The following is a 25,817-nucleotide window of genomic DNA, read 5'->3' as shown; positions in this document are numbered from 1 at the left end:
TAGGAAATCCAAATATGCCGACAGGCACCCCCTTCCAGAAGAGGACGAATAAGGACCATGGCACATAGGGGACAGGAAACAATTATTTGGCAATGGAATTGTCGGGGCTTTAAAAAGAAAAAAAGCAAGCCTTCAATTTTTCATCGGCACGTCGGAGGCGCCACCTGCTGTAATAGTACTTCAAGAAGCAAATACGGTCATCAGCATGAAGGGGTACAAAACTTTCCAAGACGAGCATAGCCTAGGAATACTTGTTCACAAGGAGTTTACCGCAACGCTGCAAGAACCGCTAACCGAAAATATCGAACATGCTTACATTGAAATTCTTCCCAAACACAGGGGAAAACGCAGCTTGCACATACTGAACGTGTACAGTCGCCCCAGGGACTCAAGTCGTCAGATAGCCGTGCTATTTAATAATTTTATCAAGAGGGCAGGTAAGGACCCCCTCGTCATAGCCGGTGATTTCAATGCGCCCCACCAAGCATGGGGATATCACTTTAACAGCCCGAAAGGCAGGAGGATCCTTGAGATCGCTAACAGAGAAGGGCTCACAATCTTAACGGATCCCCTGCATCCCACCAGAGCGGGTAATAGCGTCAGCAGAGACACCTGTCCCGATCTCACGCTTGTGAAAAACTGCCTGCAGTCCACCTGGTCTAACACTGCCGAGTCCCTGGGCAGTGATCACTTCATCATATCCTGCACTGTTCAGGGAGTTAAATGTCGGAAACCATTTAGCAAGGCTAAGATTGTGAACTGGGACAAGTGGAGAGAGGAACTCGCACGTCTCCTGGACGAAGATATCACAGATATTGAGGCATGGACAGCGCTGCAGATGAAAACCGTCGCCAGGCATTCTGCGACAGTGAACACCACGGAGGAAACTCCGGCAGTTGACCCGCACCTGTTACACCTGTGGGAAGCCAGGAGATCTCTGACAAGGAGGTGGAAAAGGCAAAAGTTAAATCGCAAGCTGAAGACCAAGATTGCAGAACTCACCAAAGAAGCGGATGACTACGCACATAACCTCGCTAACCAAAACTGGCTCAAGCTGTGTGATGAGCTCAACGGTAAAATGGGCACGGCTAAAGCATGGGGACTCCTCAGATCCCTTATCGAGCCGAACTCAAACCGGAAAGAGCAAACAGACACGCTCTGTAACGCCTTGCACAGCTATAAAGGGGACAACGAAGCCCTCATTGCAGAACTTGCACGGAAATTCCTCGATCTGGGATCCTCGTACCCTCTCCCTGCGTACACCGGTGCACCCAATGAAGAGATGGACCAAGACGTAACGGTTGAGGAACTGAGGGCGGAGCTTGACGTCATGCGCAAGAACACCGCTCCTGGACCGGACCAGATAAACACCAAGATGCCCTTTAATATGGATGACATCTCTTTAAGAAAATTAGTGAAATACTTCAACACGCAGTGCTGGCACAAGGGCCAGATCCCCGACTTCTGGAAATTGGCTTTAGTGCGATTTATTCCCAAGCCCAATAAGCCATGCGATATTGATCATTTACGACCGATCTCCCTGACGTCGTGTCTGGGTAAACTGGTCGAGAGGGTCGTGAACGCCCGACTGAAGCGACTCCTGAGGAAGACTGATATCCTCCCTGACACGCTGTACGGGTTTAGAGAAAAGCTGTCTACACAGGATATTCTCCTCCGTATCAGAGAGGATATTCTGGACAACCCCGGTAGATGTCAGGTCAAGGCCATCCTTGCGCTCGATTTAAAAGGGGCATTTGACAATGTCAACCACCAGGGAATACTGGATGAGCTTAACAGCGTCAACTGTGGTGACCGCACATATAATTACGTGAGGGACTTTCTCTCCAATAGAAAAGCGTCAATAAGTATTGATGATCGGACCTCCTCTCCGTTCAATCTAGGTTCCAAGGGCACTCCGCAGGGAGCGGTCTTGTCTCCGCTTCTCTTCAACCTGGCCATGCGTGGGCTACCAGAGAAGCTAGACCGCATCCAAGGCATTGAGCACGCTATATACGCCGACGACATTACGATCTGGTGTTGCAGCGGTAATGAAGGGGAAATTCAAGGCCGGCTTCAGGAAGCAGCGAATGTCGTGTGCCAGCATGCGGCGAGGTATGGGTTAACGTGCGCTCCCGAGAAATCAGAGTTACTCCTGATCGGCCGTGGCCATTACGGTCCAGGGTATGAGCATTCCGATCAAGAAAGAGATCAAGATCCTGGGAGCCATCATACCCAGCGGCAACACTAACACCACTACAATCAGACAGCTCCAAGCCTATTCCGAACAAGTCTCTAGAATGCTACGCCGGGTAATCAAGAAAAGAAATGGGCTAAGAGAGAAGGAGGCCCTAAGATTAGTTCAGGCTTTCATTCTCTCTAAACTAACATACGCCACCCCGTACTTACGGCTTAGCAAAAAGGAAAAAGACCAACTAGATGTTATTATTCGAAAGGCAGTTAAGACGGCGCTGGGACTCCCTTTATGCACATCCACTAAGCGCTTACTACAGCTGGGGATCCATAACACCATCGACGAACTAATAGAGGCCCACCGTGTAAATCAAATTGTCAGGCTCTGAACATCTAAGCCTGGCAGGAAAATATTTCAGAAGCTGAGAATCAGTCCACCCCGGGAAGTCGCTGACAAGATCGACATGCCCATGCAGATGAGATCACACATTACGACTCACCCCATACCAAAACGCATGGATGAGGAATATAACAGAGGACGGAGACTAGCCAGAGCTAGACACCTCTCTAAGCGCTGGGATGGAAACAAGGACACGATCTACGTCGATGCGGCTGGACCCGCTAACGGAGTTGCGGCAATTGCAGCAGTTTCACCCCGGGGAGATATCATTGCAAGCAGCCTTATCCAAGCGGTGGATACCACATCGGCTGAAGAAGCAGCTATCGCACTAGCGATATCAAAGAACAGCGAGGCAACGGTTATGTCCGACTCACAATCAGTGGTACGCAATTACCTCAGAGGCCGCGTTGGCGCTCCGTGTTGGGAAATTTTGGAAAGGTCTAATCCTTCCAACATCCAGATCTTCTGGACGCCAGGGCACCTCTCAACGACGGGCAGTGAGGCGACCAACACAGCTGCTCGAGCTCTCCTCCTCCGAGCATCTGGCACGCAGCCTCTCTCTGACATAGTTGACAACCCCTCACCCTTACTAAGCTACGCAGAAATTACGGAGTACTATAAGATCACAAGAAGGGAATATCCTCTTCCTCACAAAACCCTAAGTAAATATGAAGAGCACATAATCAGGCGACTACAAACTAATACTCTGCCCAATCCTTGCCTAATGAGTAAATGGTACCCAGAAACCTACAATTCGTCCTGCCCCTTCTGTGGAGCAGTTGGCACACTCTTTCACGCGGTTTGGGAATGTCAAGAAAACCCAGACTTGGACAGCAATCCCGATCCGACTCATGAGCGCTGGGAGGCAACCCTTCATAGCCACAGCCCACTCGACCAGAAATTGCTGGTTGAGAGGGGCGGGATTATGATGGCGACCAATGGGTTCTCGTACTGAACCCACCCAGTTTTTGTGCTCTGAATAAATGTTTTTCCTCCTCCTCCTCCCGTCCACCTTCTTCGTACAGTGCCAAAGACATCGCTATGTGCTGTAATGTGTTGTTGGCACCGTGTTCAACGTTTCCTGATGGAATGGGCAGCGATCACATCTCCACTTTTATTGACTTTACTGGTGTCAGGACATTAGGGGTTCGAAAAGGCCGACTGTCTAAATGGGATCAGTAGAGGCATGAGCTAAAATCGCAATCTGAGGACGTTTTCGCCGACATGAAGTGTAGTGACGGCGCTGCCACTGTGTTGCTTAACCTACCTCTGCCTTTCCCAGTGTCAGACCTCAGCTTTTCAAACTTCTGCGCGGCGAGACGGAAGGGAAAGCGGCGACTCATGCGGAGAAAGGGTAATCCGTCTTTTAATGCGAAGTTTAATCGGCTAAACTCGCCTATTCGACGGTACACGAGAAAGCTTAGGACAGAACAGTGGGTCGTTGTTTTGCGCTAAACTAAGTGCATTGACGCCAGTTTCACAAGTCTGGACAACTCTAAACCGCTTCTTGGCAAAATCACATCAGGCTAACGCTTTTCACACACTGGCATTGCATGTAAGTACGCTACATTTGGTTGCATTTAGTGTTACACACTGACGTTACGTTACCGAAGAATTTGCCGATGCTACACTTAGGTCGATCACATTCATATGCCGCTCTTTGCTTGGACTTGACCCCGACTGCCATGGACACTGTTCACAATGAAGGAATTGCAGACTGCCCTTGAGGGATTGCGGAAACGACGCACAGTTTGCCCTGATGGCGTGTGCAATGAAATCCTTCGAAATATTTTGGAGAAAAGACTACGTGATCTGCAAAATGTCCTTAATGAAGTTTTGGAAACGGCAAACATTCCATTAGCCCGGTTGGCAGCATGGGTGGTACCTGTTTTCTAACCCGAGCAGCGTATCTCTCTTTGTACAGACGGGTGTCGCTTATCTAGTGCGCCTCGAAGTTATTAGAGAGGATCATTTACAACCGCCTTTCCTGGTAACCTGAAACCAGACGTCTGTCGTTAATGCTCACAGACGTTATTGCTGACACAGCTTTAAAAAATTACTCGTAACTTGTTGCCAAATAAGTGTCAGACTTTAGAGCTGGGTGATCACCTAAGCAAGAGCACAGACCTCACGCGCTCCCGGGCCAACTGTATCGCAGTGAAGTCGTTGCATTGTGCCGCTTCACTTGCATGTGGAAAAGCGTAATAAAAATCTAGATGGAATCCATAAACTGCAAAAGGAAGCCACCGGGTATAACGTAATCGCTACGCAGTGAAAAAGCTTTAAATGCAGGCCAGATTAGAGTACATTAGGGGGGAGGGAGGACACAAAAGCTTGCAGGTGAACACAGCTGCCAGTAAAACCGATTAACTCCGAGCCACTGGATATCTCTTGCGTCTTAGCTGTGATAAAAAATAGTCTGTTGCCGGTAGGACAACCGAGAAAATTGTTTTGTCAAGTATTCGTCGCCATTTTCAGTTTCCACGAGGCCTCACATCGAGGTTGTTCACTTCTCGGGACTCTGGCAGTATACGATATGTATGGAGGAGTCCGCAGTGTGCTCGACCCTGCCGGAACGTGGCGCAGGGTGTTGCGGAGTGCTGGTGCCCCGTATTAGCGCACGGAGCATATTGGGCGTGTGGAACTATGGTGGCTAATCTATTGGAAGCGCCCTCATGACGACGGAAGAGGGATCACATGGGCCACTCTCCTTCTTTGCAGTGCATGCGTCCCAGGTTGTTTAGTTCTTTTTGTGGTTCTTTTTACAGCCTCTATGAGTCATTCAATTGACTTTTTCTGCGAGAAAGTACCTCATTGAGTGAACGAGCAGTCGCAGAATAAAAGACCGTGTTTTATCCGCAGCACAGACGGCTCCGCCAGCAACATTCTTCAGCCGTCATTCACTAAATATGTTGCTCCCGTTATAGACAGTACTGAAGCGGCAACGTCAGTAGTCAGGAGTGAACGGTATCCAAGTCACTAAATTCCAATGAACAGAGAAAGTCAACGTTTAAAGCACGGAGCTGTGCATGACGCCAAGTCATATCGATGCATCACAACTGAAATACGGGGAAGTCGATTTCGGTTTGCGCCGCCAGATGCAGCGCCGTTCAACTGCTCCCTTGAACTATTTTAGAGTAGGCGAGTAGGGTAAGAAACAAGATACCAGGTATTAGACGACACAGAGCAATATTTAAATGCTTAAAGTGTGGAGGTGTGCTGCAGTCAGCTCCTTCGGCGTCGGCTGCTACTTATTAAGGACCTTAACGACAACTCAATGAACGTAGCCTTGCTACGCAAAGCTATTTGCTACCCACAAGAGATTGTGAACTCCCATTTTGGCCCATTCATAGCATGTTTAAGCAGAATCCTCGAAGGTTCCCAACTGTCACATCAAATTTGGAGCGTGCATCGAGTTCGATCCCGTGCGTTTGACATTAATGCGCTGATGAACCAGTGAAAGTATCATTAAAAGCGGGTAACTGGTACAACGACGATAAATGATCAGAATGTGCAGCGCAAAAACACGCTAATACAGAAAATTATACACAGTAACGCGACTTGCCTCTTTTAAAATGCGAAAATTATTTCCAGCCCCGTATTCTCCCGCAGTAACAGGAGTCACATGACACCCATTGCTGCGCAAGCAACGCGAGGAGGAAAGCGTAGGGGCGCCAGCTGTGCTTGTTAAGGGACTCAACTTTAAACCCCATCGCCGATGAGCTGCGTATAACAGCTTTTCATTGCAAAACAAAGACAAGTGCTCCAGTGTCATCTGTCGAAAGAATCTGTATTGTTTACTCTGTCGAAAGGCGCGGCAAAAAGCGCATCACTGCTTGTTTGGCACGTCGTAAAGTTCCACCGTCTTCCCGCCAGGCTCATGTTTCCGTCGGCGACTGTGAGCTCGCAAACGTAGGCGTTCCGCGTCGCTGTTACCGGTGGAGGCCGATAGCTCTTCCGACGCACTTCCCTGTCTCCCGGTTGGTTCGTCTCAGCTCCAAAGAAGCCAGAAAGCGGGACGAAACAAGTGCCATGTGTGGAACCACGCAGTGGCTACCCCAGAGCACAGCCTGGACAACGTATACTAGGAACGTGTACGCCTTTTCACTCGAGTGTCTCTGGTATAATAAAATTAATGAAGCGAGAAATGATTAATTAGAGGTGTGTGCTTGGTTCGGAGGAAGGCCAGACATGTGCCGTTCTTGAGTCTCTGGCCGTGATTCCTGCCTTGACCGCCATGTCGTAGAACATAGAATTGGCGTCGCTTAGCAGCTGCTCAATCGTTCCATATTCGGCGACGGTGCCATCACTCATGACGAGGATCCTAGGGAAAGGGAAAAAGATTCGACTTATGAAACAACAACATTGTCTTAGTATTAAGCTGAACAGAATACGGCCCGACCCGAATTCTCACACACAAAGCCGAAAACTCCATACAAACTGTGTTTCTGTGTCCTTGTCACATAGAGCTTCCAGGGCCAACAGGACAGGAGTTCAAGTTCACGCGGTATTTATCGCTGTGCTGAGGATTCGAAAGAGTGGGCGCGAGGCAGAAAAATATAAAAATATGTAGAAAGCGGATGCAAAGTTGTCCCACTTATCTGCAAGATTTATGTAGTTATGTGCACCTATGTATGCAGTTCTGCGCACATATGCACTTATGAACACTTATGTACAAGCTCACCGTCTCATACAACAAATTATGGGCGTGCGATATAATATAATACAAAACACGCGAATGACCTATCCCATGTAAGGTAAAGTAACAGTAGAAACTACATTCGTTGTGGTTGTGTTTACTAGGTTTCTATCGTGTGCAGGCAATAGTGTATGTAAACCAGCGGATGGATTCATTTGATGACAACTGTGTAATTCCTGTTCACGAGGTCAGTTAAGAGTGGAATGAGTAACCGCTAGCTACTTTGACTGAAGTTTGCAAAACTACTTTGACTGAAGAACGCTGAAAAAAAAAACAACCTTAACACCTCACGCAGCTTCTGAAAACCTCTGCGCGAGAATGTAAAGTCTTTGTGAAAAATATACACACCAGGGGGTTTGATTCCGAGCCGTGTAGCAGGGCTCTTTAGCACAACTGACAGCCATGAGCTTGGGAGGGTTGAGGACTTAAGTTCCTCCCAACTTCGTGAGATTAGCGCCCCTGAGTATGCAAGAGGAGCCGCGCTGAAGGGCTCAGAAGCGTACCACTTGGTCTGTATACTTTTGACAAAGACTGTACGAGTGAAGCCTTTGGGTTACGACTTGATGAAATATTACCTAGAACTTTGGCGCTATTCTGTCAGTTATATACTATAGTCGCAAACAAGGGCATATGTCACTCAAAAATGGTGATTTAGAAATGCTTGCTGCTTAGATAAGCGCGAGTTGACCCGGTTCTTGCTTATCATGACCTCGTAAAAATTTAAGAGTATAATTTTCAGAGAACGACAGCTTTGTAGGCGGATAGCTTCTATTGGCAAAGAGCATTACGCTGTCGCACAGAATGTGAGTCGCACCCTTGCATGTGGAAATTAACATCATGAGCTATTTCTTCGGCCTAGACGCAGATGACCTGAAGTCTGGCTATTAGGCAGTACCATGGTTTAGTATGACCTCAAGTGCATGTGGCGGTGAGTTTAGTGGCGGTTGTATTAGGTCTTTCGTGGATTATTGTTCATTACTGCTGGAACGATATCGCTAGTATTCCGGATTGCATGCCAGGTATTGTAGGGACCCAGAGTATAATGTTTATTATACCAATCGCTGGCGCTCCTGGTCATTTGTGTCCCGATAAAATTCCGTGGCCATGTGATTCCGAATAATGCAGTGCGGCACTTGACAACACGATGGCCCATATTCCCTGGCAACATAATACGACACTGAAATTCTGTACCCTGCCCGAATCGTCCCGACGGCTGTATGACGTAATGGATTGTGCGAATAGACTTGTAATTCCACGAAGCCGCAATGCAGTCGCGTATCATTTTGCTTATTTGTATCTCTACAGCTTGCTAAACGCGCAACAGCTGACGGATGAAACGTCACTGGTAATGGGCCCGCCTACCGTTAGTAAGGCAGCATTGGTTCTTTGCGCGTTGAAAGTCACTACAGCTGCTTGACTCGACACTCGAATCACTTGTGACCCGACCGCCCAGCCAGGCTGCTGTTTTTGTAACCTATTGAGGTTTTGAATATTTGTACAGCATCCTAATTAGCTTGCAGTATTAATCGGGCAATTTTCACCTGTTTTTTATTATGGTCTATCACTAGCATCTATAAACACTTCTCCCCGTACACCATTAAGGAAAAGGTTGAAGAATTAGCTAACTGCTAACCAGATACTCACTCGTCCCAAAAATCACTACATTGTTAACAGTGGATGTACTGAAAATAGAACTTGCGAACCCGACCGCGGCGGCTGCGTTTTTATGGAGGAAAAACGCTAAGGCGCCCGTGGGCTGTGCGATGTCAGTGCACGTTAAAGATCCCCAGGTGGTCGAAATTATTCCGGAGCCCTCCACTACGGCACCTCTTCTTCCTTTCTTCTTTCACTCCCTCCTTTAACCTTTCCCTTACGGCGCGGTTCAGGTGTCCAACGATATATGAGACAGATACTGCGTCATTTCCGTTCCCCCAAAACCAATTATTATTAATTATTATGAATATTACCACCTCAAGAAGCTAGTGAACAGCACTGGTGTCACAAACAATAGGTAGTAGTATTTACTAAGAAAATGGGGGTGGGGGGGGGGTGGATGTATGTCGCGTATGTCGCTAGGTTCTTCGTACGCTGTGTTGGCACGGCTTGTTAAATTTGTATGCACTGGAAAAAAAATATAAGTTCAATCTGACCAATGTACCACATCACCTGGCAGTAAATCACAGAGGCTTAGATATATGGCGCATTACGTGCACAAATCATGCGAGGCGATGGCGACAAACAACCCTACCGGGAACACACAAGGGTTCAGAATGCGAGGAAAGCACAAATCAGAAGGTGTCGCAGAAGCGCGACTCGCGCTCTGCGCGCGCACAGATAAATCTTTCTTCGTCCTATATACCCCGTAAATCTCACTTCTGTTACGGCGGTAGAGGCTCTTAGCCGTTGAACCAAGATATATACCAGCCTCTATTTTGAAGTTGCGATTGTAGAAACAGGTTAGTCTACATTATGGCGCGACGCTGTAAAAAATGTTTAATTACAAAGTCATTTTATGAACAAAACAGTCTGTGCCAATTATCTTCTACGCCTTATATTTGGGTTAAAGAAGCGGACCTAACCATGCACTAACTAGCGACCATGGGTTGAAAACTAGTACGAAGGGCCCACTTTTACTACCTACCTTCATCGTCATCATCATCAGCATGACTATGCCCACTGCAGGGAAAAGGCCTCTCCCATATTCCTACAATTAACTCTGTCCCATGCCAGCTCCGGCCAACCAGTCCCAGCTAACTTCTTAGCCTCATCTGCCTACCTAACTTTCTACCCTCCCCTGCTATGTGTGCCTTCTTTTGGAATCCAGTACGTCAGCCTTAAGGACCAGCGGTTATGTCGCCTTCGCATTACATGCCCTGCCCCAGCCCATTTCTTCCTCTTGATTTCGACTAGGATGTCATTAACCTGAGCTTGTTCCCTCACCCACTCCGCCCTCTTCCGTTCTCCTAACGTTACAACTATCATTCTAATTCCCATATCTCGCTACGTGGTCCTCAATTTAAGCTGAACGCTTTTCGTTATCCTCCACGTTTCTGCCCCGTAGGTGAGTACCGATAAGATACAGGTGTTGTACACTTTTCTCTTGAGGGATACTGGTAAACTGCCATTCATGATCTGAGAAAACCTGCCTAATGCTCTCCACTTCATTCTTATTCTTCTAGTTATCTCACTCTCGTAAGTTGGATCCCTAAGTAGACGTAATCCTTACCAGTTCCAGCAGCTCGCTAAAAATTGTAAACTGCCGTTGCCCTCGGAGACTGTTGAACATTACTTTAATTTTCTGTATATCAATTTTTAGACCAACCGTTCTGCTATGCTTGCCTAGTAAATATTTAGTAAAAAGTAGCGAAAAGCAGGCAGACCTTAACTGCTGCATTTGATACCTTTTAACTATTTTTGCTAAAAATATAAGCTACGAGCATGAACGGAAGCTTTTGCTATCAACTTGTTCATGTGTCACTGTTTAGTTAGAGGCGTCACAGATCCTTGAGGAGCAAATGCCTGTGCGAAAGCCCTGCTGGCGCTAGGTGCGTTTTTGATCGGGTTTGATTATTGTCGCACAGAAGGTGCACATATATAAAGACCGCCGTTGCCATTCATAGGGGCGGTCAGAAAATAAGATGCGCGCGTGCCGCCGCAGAATATCGGCAGATTACGCGAAATTGCATATCCCCGCCACCTTATAATCTGGAAGTAGCTAACTGGCTCTGGAGCAGGGTGGAACTTCTCTGCAGGCACGGATAGAGCTCTGGCTGTGTTCACGCCCTTCTGTTCCGTTGTGCTGGCGCTATCGCCACCGCTTCACTGACGCTACGTTGTTACCGGACATAATCAATGGTTCGACGAAAGTTCGTCTGGTCAGGCATTGTATTAAAGAAAAAGGAATGCGGTCACTGACTATGTCATGAAATTCAAAGACGTTTCAGAACCTCGTACGGATTCCTTGATTAATGATCTCAGTGATAAAGGAACCCGTACGAGGTTCCGAAACGTCTTTGAATTTCATGACATGGTCAGTGACCGCATTCCTTTTTCTTTGTTACCGGACACTGGTAGTTGCAACTAAAGCGGTTAATTCAGCTAATTGATTACTGGATCCAGTAGAGATGCGACAGGAAACACGCTAGCTCTACTGTCTACTCTCCGTGTATTTTTTTTTTGTGCTAGTTAATATGTCTCGTACTGGTAGTGGGTCACGTTATGTTGCGATATCTAGTTCATAAAGCTCCATACTTTCATGTGCTGAGCACCTCCATATCGTCGTTAGTGTTCGATGCATTATTCCTACTTTCTTACATCATCTACGTGGAGTCGCTCCGCTGAACGCACGACAAGCCGTAGTCCCTTGACGCTAAAAATCAGTCACTTTGCTCGTGAGGTACACAGCGACGGTTCATAATCGTCGCAATCAACCGAATTACGCTCACTGTAGGACAAAGAGCACTCCCATATCTTCCAAATTAACCCTGTTCTGTGTTAGCTGCGGCCACCTTATGGTCGCGAACTTCCCTATCTCACGCGCCCACTTGACTTTCTTCCGCCCCCTACTAAACTTGCCTTCTCTTAAAATCCACATCGTTACCCTTAAGGACTAGCAGTTATCTTCCTTTGCATTACATGGGCTGCCTAAGCTATGCGCATGCCCATTACTCCTTTTTGATGTCGACAGCCGAGGGTTAAATTCTGTACAGGGAGGCGCATAGTGACCAGGCCCAGTACAAATATTTCCTGCGGTAAGCAACGAAGCACATAGCGGTGTCTTCCTAAGCAGCGCAACTTCGTTCGAGCAGTGGCATTTAGGACGGCGGCGGCGAATATGAGTGACCCCCCCAAGCCGCAGCTCTCCACCCGCATTCAGGGGCTTTTGAAGCGGCAATGTCCACAGCTAACAGATTCCTACCGGCAATGTTAGGGAGCGCGGCGTAATTTAGGAGCCGCACAAACTTTCACTATTATTCTGGTGGCTCCTGTGCGTGCAGCTAGTTGGCCAAAACCATTAATGTCCATCCTACCTGTCGTAGTCCAGAACTGTGTGCAGCCGGTGAGCAACGGTGAGGAGGGTGAAGTTGGCGAAGCTCTCCCTGAGCGTGTCCTGTATGAGGCGGTCCGTGTCGCCGTCCATCTGTGAGGTGGCCTCGTCCAGCACCAGGATGCGCGGCTTCCGCAGCAGGGCACGCGCCAGGCACACCAGCTGACGCTGGCCGGCGCTGATCAATGAGAAAAAGGCTTAGAATGTAGCATGGCAGTGCAATTTTACCGCGTGTGCCCACTGGGCTATGGAGTGAGTGCTGTATCTGTTTGCAAAGAACAGGAAAGCCTGTCTCATATGCTACTTCGTAGCAACTTGAAACAGAGCTCCGGCATCTACAATCTAACAAGAAAGCCTGCTGTGGGGCGTCACTCATTTTGGAAACATGCAGTGTCGCCATAGCGTGAACATAATCCGTTTGGTCGCTCATCGAGGGCCTTCGAAATTGTTTGGCGGCGAAAAGGCGTCTTTACGAAAGCGGCAGTGGTGACATTGGAAACGCGAAAACTCTGCGCAAGTTCCTTGTTTTTATGTGCCTGTATTTTGTCCGCGTCTTCTTGCAGTACTGTTTAAATGAGAAAACGAACTATGCGAACTAGCTCGCCATTGCTATGTTTTAAGTGGAGGGACCACACAAATTCTCTATCCAAGCCATGGTTACACTGTGTGCTACAGGACTCACACCGAGGACGCAGCCCAGCCCAATACGTTCATGCTGTTTGAAAAATATTACTGCGTTTCTTTTTTCCATGCACGTGGTTTGCGCTCCATCATGGCCAGTTCCAAATGTATATCGTTATTCAGCCACGAGCCCCATGTTAAAATGCGGATACTCACCTGAGGTTCCCGCCGCCATCTCCTGTCTCGTGGTTGAGCTTCAGAGGCTGCCTGGACACGAAGTCTGCCAGGTGCGCCTGCCGCAGCACCTGCCACAGCTCGTCGTCCGAGTGCTGCTGCATTGGGTCCAGGTTGGCACGAAGTGTTCCTCGCACTAGACTTGGGTCCTGCGCAGTGCAGGAAATCAGGGATATAAGGAAATTTGCGTAAACGGCGCCAGGCAAAGTGAAAGAGGTGCATTGACCTAAGGTTTCCTCGCACAGCTCACGCAATCGGCAGCTTGCAAGCTTCACCTCACAAATTCACCGGACGTTTAACCTTGTGGAAATACTAATTTCAACAACAGCTTGGGTTGTGCGAAATGATCACTCCCGAAAAATACGGCGCTTACAAATCCTACGTCACTTTCCGTCGCCATCGGCATCGGCATCTCTTTTTTGTTAATTTTATCTTTTAGAGGAGTGCTTGCCAGATTGAGTCAAAATTATTAGAAAAGTACATCGTCTGCAGCTACGAAGACCGAAAACAAGCGGGATACGCAGCAGTGGTTCTGGTGGCACAATCGCGCTTACTCCGGGTAAACCACTTGTCTACCATGGTAGAGGTGATTGCCTACCCAGAAGAGAAAGCGAGATGAGCCAGAGCCATTGCTGTGTACGCCGCTTGTTTTGGCTCTTCGTAGCTGAAGACGATGCGGATTTCGATAATTTTGATCTAATCAGGCAAGTACTCTACTCAAAAATTATATATATGCAAAAAAGGGGCCGCCAAATGGCACATCACGCGTCAAATTACAGCATCAGTACTCCGGAGGCCTACCTGAGAAATGCATTTTGCAAGCTTCATTTAGCGATGCAAAACTAAAGCAAGATAAAGACTTGACCGGGCATTCACCTGAATTTTGGGATCTATCGGACCTTGCCGGGAAGCGTGATCGAGGCGAGCATTCTGAAAGCGCTCGATTCTACCCGGCGCATGTTTTCGGGCTCTCTGAAGACGCTTTTCAAGTTCATGTAACACTCAGGACTGAGTGCAAGGTTGTGAACTATCAATGTGTGCCCTGTGTACCCTGCAAGTAATGGCCTGCAGACACGTGAAAAAGTGATCTCCCTTTCCTCTCTTTTCCCTTTTTATCGCTCCCACCGTTCCCCCTCCCACGTGTAGGGTAGCATAGTGGGCACTGCCTAGTGAACCTCCCTGCCTTTCCGTTTCTCTTTCTCTCTCTCTCTGGCCTCCTGCTTGCGTGCAGCGTCTCCAACAGGACACTCAATCTGTCCTTGCCCGTCTCTCTTGCTACACCTGCAACTCTGGTTATGAACCGCCTATTGTTTGACAGCAGTGCACGTTAAAGTCTCCAGATGGTGGACAATATTCCGAGGCGCTCGACTACGACAACTCTTTCTCTCTTTTTTTCTTTCAGTCACACCTTCCTCCATTCCCTCAGGGCGTGGTTGGGGCGTCCACCCGAAAGTGAGACAACTACTGCACCTTTCATTCCTCACAACCAATATTAACGCGATAGCGGTAGAGGTTCAGTGGAACGAGCCATCCGGTAGTGTCACGAAATTCCCATTTGTCGATAGGGTCGTGACATCACAACGACATGTACTCGCGCAGGAATTCAAACACACCACACAGTAAAGCAGTGATGACGTCACTAAACCATTTCTCACTGGCCGACAGGGTCGTGAAGTCATTCCAACACAATTACGTAGTGCCTCTAAAGGAAGAAAAGCTAGGGCGCTGGAAAGCAAAATGCTCGAGCCCGAAACCATCGACCACTGAAGAACGTTCGTTCGACCTTGTTAGAGGGAGGTCTTGTGTGTATTCGGATATAAAAAAACTAAAACCGAAAATAATTGAAATGGAACAAAATAAAGATAGAGAGAGATAGTAATTTAATGAAATGAAAGATGGAGATGTCGGCCTGCGGTAATGTGACCCTGGCCTGCTACTCCACACTGGGGAAAGGGGAAAGGGAAAGTAAAATAAGAGTGTGGGTGCGAATGGAGGGTGATGATGTCATAATACAATAAATTGCTTGGAGTAGTCTGAGTTTGAGGAGACTATGCACACTCTGGGTGAGATAAAATAAAGAGCGCTGCCCGTGCCTGCGAAGTGACATACAAATATGACCCCAGGCCGCTGAAGGGACCCGTTAAGACTTGCGTTATACACTTACAGCAGATTTGTAGTGTCCACGAAGTTTTCATTGAATGATTGATTAGAGGAGACACATAGGTTGATGTCTTAGAGTATATGTCCTTATCAATGCCTCTTCTGCTATCATAAAGGTTGCAGAACAAGACATAATCTCCAATATTTCTCCTGTTTTTTAATGGTGGCTAACTTAGAATCAGTGCCGCGGTGTTTGCAAAGCCTCAGACAGCAGAATCAAATTGCGTTCGTCTTTGTTGCCTGGTTTTCATGTATGTCCTTGTGCTCCTGCGTTTTGTAGTGCCCTGAAACGAGGGCAGTTAGCAGTATACTGAATAATAATAATAGTTTAGTTTATGGGGATTTAACGTCCCAAAGCGACTCAGGTTATGAGGGACGCCGTAGTGAAGGGCTCCGGAAACTTCGACCACCTGGGGTTTATTAACATTCACTGACGTTGCACTGTACACGGGCCTCTAGAATTCCGTTTGCATCAAAATTCGACCGCCGCGGCCGGGATTGAACCCGCGTCTTTCGGGTAACCAGCCGAGCGCCATAACCACTGAGCCACCACGGCGGCTCTAATAATAATAATAGTATATTGCTTCGACAGACAACACCATAAGTAGGAAACGCACAGACTAGAAAATGGCAGTGATAACCCAAGTCGTGTGAAAAAGGCTTACCAGAACCATGATTTAGATAATCAACGTCCTGATGCATTGGGGTAATAGACAGCTTGCTGACACAATTTCTTCTCGCCGTGTAATGTGAAAGCCTCGATAGCTACCCATTTTAGAGGTTAAAGTGGTATGTCCATATTGCCGTGTCTGGAAATTACTGCCGCATTAGCATACATTTCGAATCTAGGCAGTCGCTACAGGGGAGGCTGGAAAGCGCCATCTGCCTTGGGGGTCTGTACGATGGGCCACATTTGCTAACAATTTTTCAATTATTTTCGTTCCTAATGGGTTCTCCAAGAGAATGAGTCGTACCTGCGGGATGACGGTGATGGCCGTGCGCAACCGAGGAAGCGGGATCGAAGCGATGTTCACTCCGTCGATGAGGATGCGTCCACCTGTGCTCTTGAGCACTCGCAGCAGCGCCAGCACCAGGGAGGACTTGCCAGCACCCGTGCGACCCACGATGCCCACCTAGCGGTGGACGAGAGAACCGTTTTGAGGGCTAGGGCTGGCCCGATTTACCAGGGATGCGCGAGGCATGAAGAGAACGAATATCTCCCGTTTCTGGTCGTTCTTTCCATACCCCACGCCGTGCTGTGGCTCCTCTGTCGTGTCGCGAACTCACCTTCTCCCTCGACTGCACGGTGAAGGTGACGTGCTTGAGCGAGTCTTCGAGCACCATCGGTCGGTAAGAGGCCGAGAAGTCCTGGAACTCGACGCGACCGTCTGTCGGCCACGTGGAGTCGAGCCGTCGAGACATTGTGGCCGCCAAGCCTCCCTTCTTGAAGGTCGACCTGTCTGTGGCGGCTCCGTCGATGGTCATCTTCTCGACCTCAGCCTGCGGGAGGGGCGATGTGCTGAACTTGCAGGATCGGCGTGCTTTTGTAAAGAAGGTTTTAACATCGAAATAACGATACTTATGAGGCTTTCGAACAGTGTACGTACTAAATAAGGAAACCCAAAGGACGGAAGTGGTATTCGTAGATGGAAGCAAAATGGGCGAAACGCTTGTGTTTATCTTGCATTGTAAGGGCACTGCAGACGTCCAAGCTTGACAGCGCATGTACAGTGTTAAATGCGTAAAAAGCACACGCTTTGGCGAAAGTTTAGAGCCCACGGAGGTTCGCTTCTGGGTCACATCGTGTGTCTTGCTATGAATCCACAGCGTTTCAAGTATTTTTAATGTAACCAGAATTATAGTTCTGTCCTCTCCGAAGATTAGGACTTGTGCGCATTCTAGGAGAAACCCGTACGGCTTAGAAGCGAATCGCCCCTAGGCTCTAAACTTCTGACAAAGGCTGTACACCTCCCTTGCATAGGTCGGGCATGGCACCGAAGCAAAAAGTAAGAGTGCTTTATTGAAACTAGGAATCACTGGTAAAAAATTACCGCTCGCATCCTCACGTCTGTGAAACATGCACTTCTAAAAATGTTCGCTGCCTATGCCTTGGAATCCTACCGTATATATTTTACTGCGCTTCAAGAAGCGGCACAATTGCGAGAAAAGTTACGGGAAAAAAAGGCGATAGTTTCTAGACGAGGGGCTCTGCTTTACCGTGATGCTATCCGTTACTAATGTTGAAGAGGCTCATAATGAGGGTACGGTTACGGTAGAACACGGAATCCGTCTCATTGCAAGCTAACTGACAGTTTTAGTTTCACCTACGCAAAAACTTTACGTGTGTAGAGCTCTTACGGGTGACCAGTGCGCATGCGCAGAATGCAAAGGGTCCTCGTGAGTCTGACGGACGCACGTGAGATTCGGATTTTTACGTTGCGGTCTTTGTGCTGCTTGCGTACATAGCGTTGACAACATGACTGCGCCCTTCCCGTCCGCTTCACAGCCATAACAGTTTCGTCGCTAACAGCTCAACGCGATATCCTGCTGTAAACTGTTCTATTCGCCACAATTTGCCAATTCCTGCCCTGGTGTAAAGTTTCAAGGGACAAATAGCTTTTTTTTTTTCAGATGGAAGGGTGATTTTTCCAGCTGTTAAGCTGACGAAGTAGCGTTTGTCGTCGTCAAAATTCCGACGCAGTTCGACTGGCTTGATTTTGACTCGTCTCTTGTATTACAGCGGCTGCAGAAGTGTCTGTATACGTTAGTAGATGACACTAGGAACAACGCGTGGCGTGCTTCACGTACGTGCAATTAAAAGGGTTTCAAACGACATGCGCGGGGGCTACGTAGACTCTCACTTTTGCGTACGTGACCTCTGTACGCACGTGAAACTAAAACTGCCCAATGACTACATTACTTGCTGCGTACGAATCTGACGGCTTAAGAAGGAATCTTGTGGAAACTATTTGTCGCTACGTGCTTAAAACATGAATCGGCGAGAAGAAGACCGGGAATTGAGAAAATGAATGTCCATTCAACCAAGGTGCTTCGGCGTCGCATTCGGCGTCGGTGTTTGTTCTTTGGAACTTTCGTTTTTCGTGGCAGCAGCCGAGCACCACAGAAGCGGCTGTGAGTGATTTGGAAAAGAAAGCCTAGATAAATGGGATGTCGCTGTTTTGCACAAGCGTTGACACAATCTGTGCTAAGCCGCTTTTCTGTTACACAAAAAATACAAAGCAACCTGCTGCAATATTCATAGTACGCCCTACCATCATGCTGACCTCAGACCACTGAGGTGGTCGTGCAGTGGGCTTACCTCTTTCGGAAGTTCTGTGTACTCGATATCACGCTCTAAGGCGACCATTATTTGCGTCAATCCTAGGTAGGTGATACACAGCATGGTCATCGTCATTGGTATCTGGCGAACGAGAGATCAGACAAAAGAAAATTAGAACTGTGGTATGAAAATAACGTACATTTTACTACCGTACATCGTTAGCACTAAGCCAGAAAACTTTCTTCCGACATGACTTTAAATTATACGCCGACTTTAATGGCTTGATCGCACGCATTGCTGATGATGTCTGTTCCCTAATACTATCATTTCTGTGCCAATTGTAGTGTCCACTTTCTCAGTTTCGGAATCCTTCAATTCCTTTCTTGCAGATGTCTGTTCTCTCATACTGTCATTTCCGTGCCAACTGTACTGGCCACATTCTCAGTTTTGGAATCCTTCAATTCCTTTGTTGCAGATGTCTGTTCCCTCATATTGTCATTTCCGTGCCAACGGTACTGGCCACTTTCTAAGTTTTGGAATCCTTCAATTCTTTTGTTGCAGATGTCTGTTCCCTCCTACTGTCATTTCCGCGCCAACTGTACTGGCCACTTTATCAGTTTTGGAATCTTTCAATTCCTTTTCTGCATTTTAGAGGCCAGCTCTCAAGCACCCGTTACTGCATCGCCGCCGTCGTCATAATAGAGCCAAACAATAAATAAATAAGTATAAACATTGCCGCGACTGGGTTTTGAACCCGCGGCGTCGCGAACAGATCACCTTCGCTGGCCACTGCACGAGAGCACTGGGCGATCGCCTCAGGCGATCACGCCTCGTCTTAAACTGCAACACACTCTAGCGCTGTGCATTGAACATCGTCGTTTTCTTCTACTAATACTCCTATACGACAAATGTACACATTCTAGAGCGCTGTGCATTGCACATCATCGTCATCATCAACTAATGCTACTATCGAACTAATATCATCGCCACACTTGCCGACGACCCAGCAAAGCAAAAGACTGAGACTACAGAGACTGAGAAACCGACAGAGTTGCGCTCAAATTTCGCGTTAGGGAGAATCCTAATCGTCCTTTCAATTTGTCTTGCAAAGGCTTCTTGTTTCTCATGTAACAAATATTCACCAACGTGTTCGAGCTACAGGGTGCTCTTGCTACCTATGCAAGCGTGGACAGTGCGCAGTGACTTCAGTAGACCCTGCAAAAGAAAACGTGCAGCCAGCACAGAAAGAAGCCCACAAAAAACTGATTCACAGATGTTAAGACAAGACATTCGCAGCATGATGGCCTATCGTCCCATAGCAGTGTCGAGGAATGCACCAAAACTCCTCTTTACTATCATTAACCGCAGGCTGCAAAACTGCTCAGATACAAGAAAAAAAAACGCGTCTTCCGAAGCTCAAAACAGGTTTCGGCCGCAAAAACGGAGAATTGAGCACAGTTTCGCCCCCACTTGAGCAATTGGAATGAATCACGACTGTATTTGGTTTGCGATGGATCCTCCTCTGTGAACGAGGAGTCAGGCCCATTTCACATGCTGCGAATTTTGCCGCACCGACATTGCGAATTCGGTGCCGCCGCTGATGCCGCAATGCGATTATCGCTCAGTCATTTCACATGCAACACAGAACCTGCGAATTCGTTCGGCTGTGACAGCAGGGCTGCTAGATGTCTGCTTATGCAACTTGTGAATAAACGCGGTAATAATGCAACATGGAATGTGTTTATGTTGTTTAAGTCATGCGCACTTTTATATACAAGATAACATTCCGCATCTTTTTAGTAAAGTAAACAGTTCTGAATTATTCGAAAAGTACATGATGACCAAAGCTAAGCCTGGCCAAAGCCGACCAAAGCCAAGCCTGGCAGAGAGCCAAGCAGTGGACGCTCCCTATTGGTCAGTCGCAGAGCGAACACACCGACGCTGCGAATGAATTCCAAGCGAACGGAAATCGTTCGCAAGCCGTCTGCGGCAAGAGCGCCGACCCTCTGCAGCCGCAGACCGAACGAATTCGCAGTGTCGGACGGTGAAATTTTTAAAATTGGTTTTGGGGGAAAGGAAATGGCGCAGCATCTGTCTCATATATCTTTGGACACCTGAACCGCGCCGTAAGGGAAGGGATAAAGGAGGGAGTGAAAGAAGAAGGAGGTGGCCGTAGTGGAGGGCTCCGGAATAATTTCGACCAACTGGGGATCTTTAACGTGCACTGACATCGCACAGCACACGGGCGCCCTAGCGTTGTTCCTCCATAAAAACGCAGCCGCCGCGGTCGGGTTCGAACCCGGGAACGACTACTGATCCGGAGTTCCCGGGTTCGAACCCGACTGCGGCGGCTGCGTTTTTATCGAGGCAAAACGCTAAGGCGCCCGTGTGCTGTGCGATGTCAGTGCACGTTAAAAATCCCCAGGTGGTCGAAATTATTCCGGAGCCCTCCACTACGGCACCTCTTTCTTCCTTTGTTCTCTCACTTCCTCCTTTATCCCTTCCCTTACGGCGCGGTTCAGGTGTCCAAAGATATATGAGACAGATACTGCGCCATTTCATTTTCCCCAAAACCAATTAAAAAAAAAGCATGTGAAAGGGGCCTCACTCACCGACAGCGAGGAGTTGAGCGTCAGGCCGATGCTGCTCGAGCGGGACGCGTCTCTGGTTTCGTCGGCGCCGACGACCACGGTGAAGATGAGCGTGGCCAGCACAATGGTCTGACTGCACCCTACGGCGAACGTCCTCGTCAGCCGGCTGCACATCACCGAGGCGAGGGAGACGCGAAGGTTCTGGTCGGCCAGGCGGCAGAAGCGCTGGTAAAAGCGCTCCGTCATGCCGAACACCCGCACGATGGTCAGAGATTCGATGGTCTCCGTCACGTGCTGTAGCACCCGCGAGAAGTGCGCGCTCCTCACGAAGCGCGTGGCATTGACAGCACCTGTCAGCACAGCCTGCATAAAAGAAGGAAAAAATATGCCGCCATCTGGAAGACGTTTAAGTAACGAGCGTTAGCTGTTTGGTAGCGCAATCTATCGTCCATGCGATGTATTACCACGTGGTTAGGTATGAAATTGTGAGCTGTCGAGTGCTGACGTGACGGCCGCCATGTTAAGCCTAACCATAACTAAATATTAACTTAATTAGGCGATATTGGTGTCTAACATGTTCTACTCATTGAGCCAGTTACGAATATGGCATTAGTTAGATCATGACGTCATCTATTAATTAATTTTAAGCAACTAAATTTAAGCTTTAGTTACTGCATATTAACTTTATTAGTTAATTTTGCGTGTAACGTGTTCTACTCATCTAGGGGATTCTAAATATGCACTTCGTTTTATGATGACCTCATTAATTACTGAGTAGTAAGTGATTAAGCATAGTCACATGACTAGTTAATTATGACGTCATAAAATCAGTGACCTCACCAATCAATCACCAATTCCATATACTGTTGACATCACCAATCAATCATCAATTGGGTGGCTATATCGATTTACTATGGTGGCCGCCATCTCGAATTCATCGGACTGGAATACTAACTTCATGCCGAAGGGAGGCGGTAGCAGGCCCCATGAAATACAGAAACGTGATGAATAAGAGCTAACGCTCTTAAAAATGTGAATGTGCTGGAAACAGCGAGGCTAACATGTTTTCACTCATCGTTTAACAAAGCGCGTATGTACTGTGGGAGTGTGCCGAATACAACAGTGAGAGCACGAGACAACTTCATAGAGATGTATGCGACTTAACCTCGTAACTTGACCTTAACCTCTTGATGCGAAGCGCAGCCGAACTCGTGTTTCCATGATGGGAAATTTCCGTTTAGAGCGACATATCCCGCCTTTAGTCTCCTAATTTATAAAGTGCAATGCTTGGCAATGCCAAGTGCTACAGGACGACGCGCGACGACTTCCCAACGCGTTTACTCTGCTGATCAGCTCCTCTATAAACATCGCCAAGCTAAGCGCGAACGAGCGTGATTGCCTGTCGCCCATCGTGCCTTCCAATTAGTACGTGATCTACAGTGCAATTTTCCCCTCCGGTATATGCCCATGAATTTATGGAGGACTCCAAACACGCCGCCGGCAAAAAAAAGACAAAAATTTTGTTTTAGTTGAGGCCCCTAAAACTGACTGTTGCAAATAAAACTACTTTTAGTTCCATTTTAAATTGACCTGCCGATGATTAGGCGTGCGCCCTTGTTCCATAGAGTCAAGACGAAGTGCGGGAAAAAATTAAAGAATTACTTGAACTTTAGCGCCAACTTCCTGGGGTGGGGGGAGGGTCACGTTGAGCAAGAGAATAATAGTGATGAGGCATGTGTAAAGCGATACAGTCATGCATTAGGAGCTTAACGGGCCGTGTGACCATTGCAGACTTTTTAGTTTTTTTAGTTGACAGGACGGTCTGCAAACGTTAACCCGAGATTCAGCGACAGCTGTCAAGGTATTTGTACTTTACGACACGCTGTACAGAATATGAGAGCGTCCTCAGAGCTGTCTGTTTTTTTTTACTTTCCACACATAATCATTTTGTAGCGAAAGCTGCATTGGCCACAAACTCGCAGTTTCGCCGTGCTCGCATTACTACCGTGGTCGCACCGCACCACGTGACCAACCACGTGTCTGGTCACATGACCAACCGCATGACGGACCACGTGACAACTACTAGCCAGACAACCAGGCTAACCTGGACTCGCAATCAAGATTAACCAAGGCTAACCAAGCTATGCCTTAGCTTTCGCTACGTATATCCTGGCATAACTGAGCTAAGCCACGGCCAATTCTGTTATCTAGGTCTCCTCTCCAGTCCTCCGTTCTAGAAGCGCAACTCCCTCGATATTCCTGTCCACGGGCGGCGCGTTTTTTAGCAGCTGTCGCAGATGGACCATGCTACATTCATGCGCTCTCTCCATACCGTTCCTCCTCTTTCTACGATAACCACGTTCCGGATGGTTACGGCGGTACGTCCTCCTACACTCTCGCCATAATGTCCTCCTCTCGTCGTAACCCCTACCACGGCAATTGTTCTTTTCCTTCTAGGATAACTAACCTCCGGTTGGTTCCCATGGCAGCCAAGTACCAGTTGCGCCTTCTGAAGCTCTCGCATCACCATTCTTTTTGACTGTAATCGCGTTCCGGACGTTTACCCTTTAAACATCCTCTGCTTAGGCCTTACGTCTCACCATAAAGCCTGCTTCCATGGTAACCCTCCTCGCTTTTCCAGGGTAACTACACTCAGGGCGGTTTCCGTGGCAGCCGCCGACCAGATGCGTCCTCTTACGCTTTTGCCATACTCTCTTGCTGCCAGGGTAACCATCCTCAGGCTAGGAACTCCTCTGCTCTCTCGATACCCCCCTCCTTCCATGGTAAGGATCCTCCGGATGGTTCCCGTGGTAACCATCCACTAGTTGCGCATTTTTCCGCTCACATGATACATTCTTCCTTGCAAGGTAATCACCATCCTAGTGGTTTCCATGGCAACGCACCCACCGGTTACACCGATACACTACTACGACGCGAAACCCAGGAACGGGAGCTTAACAGCTGTCGCTGTAAAATTCTTAGGCCCCTCTTATTCCGAGGCTGCTCTAGCATAAGAATTAAGTACAAAGTTAACTGAAAAGTCATCTTCATTTGCACATAACACTAGCGATATTTAAAGGTGGTTCCAGTTCATGAGGGTGCAAAAAAATGAGAACTCATGTATGTATTCGTGCTGGCATGATATTCCAGAATCTTGAGATATTGATGAAAAGGTTACAGACTTTCGAAAATTGATGAAATATTGCTTTTTCGCCATTTTTTTGTTTCGCCATAAGTCGTTTAATATCAGATTTAGGACTGATTTCCTCCGGCCGTAAGCCTCACACCCCAGCTCATTTTTTATGTCGATGCTAGCACGAACTTTCCAATATCAATAAAAACAAGCCTTGCTTTTGTGTTCTGCCTTTTTGGCACGTCTGTTCACTTTTCGTGAAGCATACGTCAAGGCATAAGCGTGTTAGAGCATCAATCAAACGTACAATAAAATAAGCTGTTGATATTAACATAGGGAGGTGCACGTCTCTAGTTTCGCTGAATATGGCTTTACGTTCCGATGCCGTTTGCAGTAACACCATTGATGTTAGCTGAGAATGACACCTGATTTTGTACTCGGATTGTTGCAAAATTGCATTATAGTTTATACCACACTGAGCGCCAAACGTGTCTTTTTGCGTGCGAGGAAAACGGGGAAGCAGTTTTTGATGTTGAACTTCATATTCTATGTTAGCACCGTACAAAAATCTTGATCCATTAGTCACCTGAACAAAGGTTTATAATAGCACAGGAGGAAAAACTTAAAGTCCTGGGAACTGGTTTAATTAACGTATTTATTAAACGCATTACCTTGTTCGTAACCAGTCAGATGATTAGGCCTCAACTCGCTCGTTTTGTGATGACGTAAATTATTTCAAACGACGCCATGTTCGCTCAAGCCATTAGCAGTCGACTTTATAAATTGAGTCGGGAAATGTATCGTTATAGTATATGTTCAAAAATCTAAACAATGCTAACTATTTAGCTCACTTTTAATGCGATAGCATTTAGGTTGTCGTCTTGCAAAAAACGCCGCGTTTCTCCGTAACAAAATGCCCTTATTGGTCGAGACAGTCGTTACATCATCAGCACTGTCAACTTTGAAAATCTGAGGAATGGAAGGCTTGAGTACCTTTGGTTGGCTTGTCATATGGGGTTATACTATTCCGACCCACTCTTCCACCTTAACACACCCATTAATCACCATTAATACAACGTAATCCACCTGCTAATCCACATTATTCTGCGAACTTTTTTTACCTTAAATCACCCACTAATCCGTCTTAATGCATTTTCTGGGGTGGACCATCTTTCAAAGGTGGGGGCTCCTATGGGATACTCGTATTGGTCATCCCTTGCAAGTTGCCCGTCCACGTACTCATACTACGCTTGCTGCATTATTCTTTCCTCATTCAGAAATGCATATACTGCCCCCTGCCCATGTACATGTTCGAACTGTTTGGCTGCATTATTTAAGAGATAACATTTCTTAGAGAGGTTAGTTTAAACCTACACCCACCCCCTATTTAATACCCGAAGCTGGGGGTCTTCAAGGTTATAAACTGATGTGATGGGCCAACTTTCAAATGCAACCGAGTTTC

At 47.5% G+C, this 25,817-nt stretch overlaps 1 protein-coding gene across 1 annotated transcript in view; it reads right to left on the bottom strand.

Annotated features, from left to right (window-relative positions):
• Positions 1 to 6,363: 6,363 nt before the first annotated feature.
• The window catches only part of LOC144106442 (multidrug resistance-associated protein 1-like), an 86,169-nt gene continuing 66,715 nt past the window's right edge, over positions 6,364 to 25,817 (bottom strand). The window contains exons 21-27 of the mRNA XM_077639256.1: positions 21,244 to 21,585; positions 18,671 to 18,772; positions 16,639 to 16,851; positions 16,326 to 16,484; positions 13,174 to 13,340; positions 12,320 to 12,514; positions 6,364 to 6,914 (exon numbers count right to left, since the gene is read on the bottom strand). Coding sequence (XP_077495382.1) covers positions 6,746 to 6,914; positions 12,320 to 12,514; positions 13,174 to 13,340; positions 16,326 to 16,484; positions 16,639 to 16,851; positions 18,671 to 18,772; positions 21,244 to 21,585 — 1,347 coding nt within the window. The 3' untranslated portion in view covers positions 6,364 to 6,745. The remainder of the gene's footprint in view (positions 6,915 to 12,319; positions 12,515 to 13,173; positions 13,341 to 16,325; positions 16,485 to 16,638; positions 16,852 to 18,670; positions 18,773 to 21,243; positions 21,586 to 25,817) is intronic.

Source organism: Amblyomma americanum, chromosome 10, assembly GCF_052857255.1.
Source record: "Amblyomma americanum isolate KBUSLIRL-KWMA chromosome 10, ASM5285725v1, whole genome shotgun sequence".
In the NCBI taxonomy this organism is placed as follows: domain Eukaryota; kingdom Metazoa; phylum Arthropoda; class Arachnida; order Ixodida; family Ixodidae; genus Amblyomma; species Amblyomma americanum.
This window is presented reverse-complemented; position numbering and strand designations above follow the sequence as displayed.